The sequence below is a fragment of the Parus major genome, chromosome 2 (assembly GCF_001522545.3).
Source record: "Parus major isolate Abel chromosome 2, Parus_major1.1, whole genome shotgun sequence".
Classification (NCBI taxonomy): Eukaryota; Metazoa; Chordata; class Aves; order Passeriformes; family Paridae; genus Parus; species Parus major.
The window spans coordinates 1,191,857-1,192,868 of NC_031769.1; the positions used below are offsets into that span (position 1 = coordinate 1,191,857).

The window sequence follows — 1,012 nt, forward strand, 5'->3', positions numbered from 1 at the left end:
AGCCCCGGAGCCTCCCCTTCCCCCTGTCCGCTCCCCGTCCCCGACCTCTGCCCGCTGCCCATGCCCGTGTCCCTGTCGCTGTCCCTGTTCCCATCCCTCTCCCTTCCCTGTTCTCCTTCTCTGCCAGCGCCGGGCCGGGGCCGCGGGTTCCCCGTCCCTGCAGCGAGGAAAACGTGGTCTTGCTCCATAGAAAATAATTTATTGAAATCACAGCTATACATGGGTGGGTGCCAGTGGCAGCGCGGGCCCGGCCCGGCCCGGCCCGGCTCGGCCCGGCCCAGCGGGCGGCCAGGACCCGAGGGCCAGGCGGCCGCATTCCCCATGGCACGGACAGAAGGACACGCTGCCGTATGTACAGAGTTTACACGGAATAAATAAGGTACATGTACACAGGAGTGGGAGCTCGGGGCCCCCCCGCGCCGCCGCCACCCGCCCCAGGGTCCGGGGGCCCCGCCGGGCTCAGGGCCGGGCGCCCTGCTCGATCTGCTGGTGCTGACTGCGCACGGCGAAGCGATTGACGTGCACCGGGATGGGCACCACGATCTTGGGGTTGCGGACGGGCTCTCCCGAGCGGTTGCTGACATTGCCAGCCTTGATGCGTTTCCACTTGGCGCGGCGGTTCTGGAACCAGATCTTCACCTGCACCTCGCTCAGCTTCAGGGCATGTGCGATCTGCGAGCGCTCCGTCAGGCTCAGGTACTTTTTGCAGTGGAACTCCTTCTCCAGCTCCAGCAGCTGCTCGCTGGTGAAGGCCGTGCGGCGCCGGCGGCTCTTCCCGGCCCCGGAGCCCGGCGGGGGCTGCTCGGCGGCGGGGCCGCCCTTGCCCTTGCCCTTGGCTCCCAGCGCGGTGCCGGCAGCAGCCCCGTCCAGGAAGGGCTCCTCCTCGCTCTCGCCCGCCGAGCTCTCCTCCTCCCGCTCGCTGCACGGCGTCGCCGCCGACTTCACCTCCAACTTCTCCTCGTCTGAGCTGTACGCCTTCCCGTCTGCGGGGCACACAGCGTCAGTGTCCGCC

The 1,012-nt window shown here is 68.9% G+C and overlaps 1 protein-coding gene across 1 annotated transcript in view; it reads right to left on the minus strand.

Moving 5' to 3' along the window:
• Positions 1 to 321: 321 nt before the first annotated feature.
• The window catches only part of GBX1 (gastrulation brain homeobox 1), a 7,207-nt gene continuing 6,516 nt past the window's right edge, over positions 322 to 1,012 (minus strand). Inside the window, exon 2 of the mRNA XM_015620067.2 lies at positions 322 to 983. Coding sequence (XP_015475553.1) covers positions 460 to 983 — 524 coding nt within the window. The 3' untranslated portion in view covers positions 322 to 459. The remainder of the gene's footprint in view (positions 984 to 1,012) is intronic.